The 3,757-nt window shown below is 50.5% G+C and overlaps 1 protein-coding gene across 1 annotated transcript in view; it reads left to right on the forward strand.

Moving 5' to 3' along the window:
* The first annotated feature begins 894 nt into the window (after positions 1-894).
* The window catches only part of LOC139753411 (neuropeptide CCHamide-1 receptor-like), a 10,298-nt gene continuing 7,435 nt past the window's right edge, over positions 895-3,757 (forward strand). Inside the window, exon 1 of the mRNA XM_071669883.1 lies at positions 895-2,495. Within this exon, the coding sequence (XP_071525984.1) occupies positions 2,180-2,495 (316 nt within the window). The 5' untranslated portion in view covers positions 895-2,179. The remainder of the gene's footprint in view (positions 2,496-3,757) is intronic.

Genomic DNA, 3,757 nt, shown 5'->3' on the forward strand with positions numbered 1-3,757 from the left:
CCTAATAAGGATGTGGATGAACTATATGGCAACTGTGCACAGGGGTTAGTCATCGTGCGTCCGACACCCTCCCCACCGCGTCTACAAAACGGGAACGGACGGACAGACAGGAGGGCCACTTTTACAGTTTAAGATTATGCACGGAGTAGCTTCAGCAATATCTTGGGGGGGAATGAGAGAAAAAAAAAAAAGAACTGGGGTGATGGGGAGAGTGACCAGTTGATCAGCCAATCAGTCTATCTTCATCAGATTTCGTATTATGGTAGAGAGAGATAAAAATACAGCTCTAAAACTTGCGCCCGTATGGGAGTACCGCTACCAAAAGTTTATGAACGGGAGTCATAAAGATTCTACTCTGATGAAACATGTCGAACGTTCCGAAAACTTTTAACGAAATGACACATACGTAAAAGAGACAAACCACATGGAAAGCTATGTATGATATACACATATCCACCAGCAGTAGTATACACATAATGATACTTATGTTTATGTTGCAGGTCTTCCGAAGAGTCTTCTCATAAGCTGTCGCTGAAGCTGGCGAGGTTCGGCTACTTTACGAGGTTCATCAAGTTCGCGAGACCCACCAAGTTCACGAGACCTAACAAGCTCACGAGACCCACCAAGCTCACGAGACCCACCAAGCTAACGAGACTTACCAACCTCGCGAGGCTCACCAAGCTCACGAGACCTACCAAGCTCACGAGACCTACCAAGCTCACGAGACTTACCAACCTCGCGAGGCCCACCAACCTCACGAGACCCACCAAGCTCACGAGACTTACCAACCTCGCGAGACCTACCAAGCTCACGAGACCCACCAAGCTCACGAGACCCACCAAGCTAACGAGACTTACCAACCTCGCGAGGCTCACCAAGCTCACGAGACCTACCAAGCTCACGAGACCTACCAAGCTCACGAGACCTACCAAGCTCACGAGACCCACCAACCTCGCGGGGCCCACCAAGCTCACGAGACCTACCAAGCTCACGAGACCCACCAACCTCGCGGGGCCCACCAAGCTCACGAGACCTACCAAGCTCACGAGACTTACCAACCTCGCGGGCCCCACCAAGCTCACGAGACCTACCAAGCTCACGAGACTTACCAACCTCGCGGGGCCCACCAAGCTCACGAGACCTACCAAACTCACGAGACCTTACCAACCTCGCGAGGCCCACCAAGCTCACGAGACCTACCAAGCTCACGAGACCCACCAAGCTCAAGTGGTTAAAGTCACCATTTCCATTGCGGTTCCCAACCCCGTCCTTCGCGTACCCAGCCTGGAGGTGGTCTAGTCAGACTGTGGCTGTTCCAGCGACCGACCTCACCCTCCCCACGCTCAGCTACGCTTCCTCCCACCAATCATTATTTTACTCGATAAAATTCTCAATGTTCCCTCCCTCCCCTAGCGTGACCCTGATCGAAAAACGCATTCCAGTCTCTCTTTGATCTCCGGTGGAGTCTAGAATCACAGGATAAGTTCTGTTAGTGGTTGTGTATTGTGTCATAAACTCCTTTTTTTTTTCTTTTTTTTTGAAACATTTACTGTAATCTAATGTTCCCCGGAACACTTTGAAATCGAACACATACGTCATTGTTGATATTTCGAGAATATCCTTTAAATTTTCGTATCTTCCAAGTGACTGTCGAGGTATGTGTGATACATCAACTGTCGTTAAAATGTCGGTATTTACGTTCACACATACACGAAACGGTACATGTATTGAAAGGAGAACCTGCTAGGGAAAATGTAAACAAGTGCAGTAGTGTTAGAGAGTAAAAATTTCTACTGATCCGAGGCAACTTTCCAGCGCCACCTGTGGAAGCTTCCGAGAACCGACCACTGGTGCAGATTATGTGGAAGCGTCACTAAACGTTATCATGTGATACTGTGTGGCGTTTGTCGTATGTGTGTGAGCTGTGCGTAGAGCCTGCCCGAGTTCATAGGGTGTAGTGAAGACTGGGGTTGTACCTGGCCCAACTTTGATATAGCCTTACACTCTCCCACTTGTTATACGATACATTTATATCTCAAGCAAAACAGTAAAGACAAAAGTATTTAGAATATATAAAATCCTAAAAAGAAAAAAAAAGAGAGAGGAAACAGACGACTACTTACTGGAAAAACTCATAAATAAAGGGAAAGTCGAACCGAAGTCTCACACGGCCTCCACAATGGTGGCGACCATCATCAACAAGACCACTACAGCGGACCACAGAGTGGTCCTGGCTGCCCTCAGCTCTTCCCCGGGTAGGGCCACTGCCAGGACCCACCTCTGGCCAGCCGCCGTGGACAACGAGACCCTGTGGTCCTCCTACGAGGACATGTTCAAGGACTTGAACATGACGGACGAGTCGCTGTTCCCCAGCAATATTACAGACGACGCCAGCGACGGCAACGCCACCAACGGTTACGTGCCGTACTACCAGCGCCCAGAGACCTACATTGTGCCGCTCCTTTTCGCCCTCATCTTCATCGTCGGCGTTATCGGTAAGTGTCCCCTCCTGGGTGTCAGTAAGAACCTTCTACTCTTCAGGGGAAGAGAGAGAGAGAGAGAGAGAGAGAGAGAGAGAGAGAGAGAGAGAGAGAGATGTTTTGGAATCCGAGAGACTGATGGAGTGAGCACGAGGGAGGAGCAGAGGAACATGCCTTGCAGCCCTTCCTTTGGAAGTTGATAACAATGTGAGCGAGCAGATGGGAGGGAGGTTCAATAGTAGCAGGTCTCGGGTTCCCGGGTGGGTCTCCTCTTCCTCCTCTTCCCCGCCCCTCCTGCTGTAGTTCATTGTGTGGGCGGGTAACACGAACTCCCATTATTCTCGCGGAAGCTCAGCCCGGCGGCGTAATGGAAACACCTCCTTCCTCAACGCCTGACAGCCTCTCGACGGCTGGGTTCCTGGCCGCCAGAAACCTCGGCTTGATCTCCCTGCTTCGTCGACTGCTCTGCCAGATTGTCGTTTCACTCACTCGCGGTTCTCTACCTCTGTGGTCTGTGGTAGGCAGCCACCGACCTGTGGGGGTATATTACCGGTACTAACCTCCTGGGTAACGGGAGAGCTAGCGGCTGCTGCTCAGACAGCCAGCACTTCGGGGGCAGTCAAGTTTCATTCCCTTGGCTTAAATAGCAGCGTTTTCGTTTTTTGCCTCACCCGAGTGTGGGCTGCTGGATTTGTGTCCGCAAATACACTGTCTCTCCAACTCGTATATAACACTTAACACAAACTCTCACGACTCGTTCTTTGTAACCCCAGGTTCTTCTGCGGCGAGTGGTGAGCACTACGCGTCAGCCCAGCCTTTAAGCATATGCTCGTCGTATTTCTGGTCTTTCTGTTCTTTCCCTTCATATCCTTCCTCCTTCGCTCTTCCATCCCATCTCACTTGTTCCTCCTTCCTTTCCCATCTTCCTCTTTTCCTTTTTATTCCTTCTATACACTTTTCTCCCTCTTCTTAACCCTTCCTTCAATGATCTCCTCCCGTTCTCTCTATCTTTTACCCTTACACCCTCCTTTCCTCTTCCCTCCAGCACCCCTCTCTCTCCTCCTCGTTAATGACATGAGTCACATTTCCGTTCATGACTAAGAGCTCTCTACCCTGGAGCGACAGGATCCGGCCCAAGTGTCGCATCTGCAATTCCCTAAGCCTAGGTCATGGCCGACTGTGGCTGGGGATTTGGGCGACTCGCATTTATCGAGTCTGGCTTCATGATATTTTGTGTCACGTCATGCAAACATCCTCAACTGAAGGCGAGACCCTGG

Source organism: Panulirus ornatus, chromosome 14 (assembly GCF_036320965.1).
Source record: "Panulirus ornatus isolate Po-2019 chromosome 14, ASM3632096v1, whole genome shotgun sequence".
Classification (NCBI taxonomy): domain Eukaryota; kingdom Metazoa; phylum Arthropoda; class Malacostraca; order Decapoda; family Palinuridae; genus Panulirus; species Panulirus ornatus.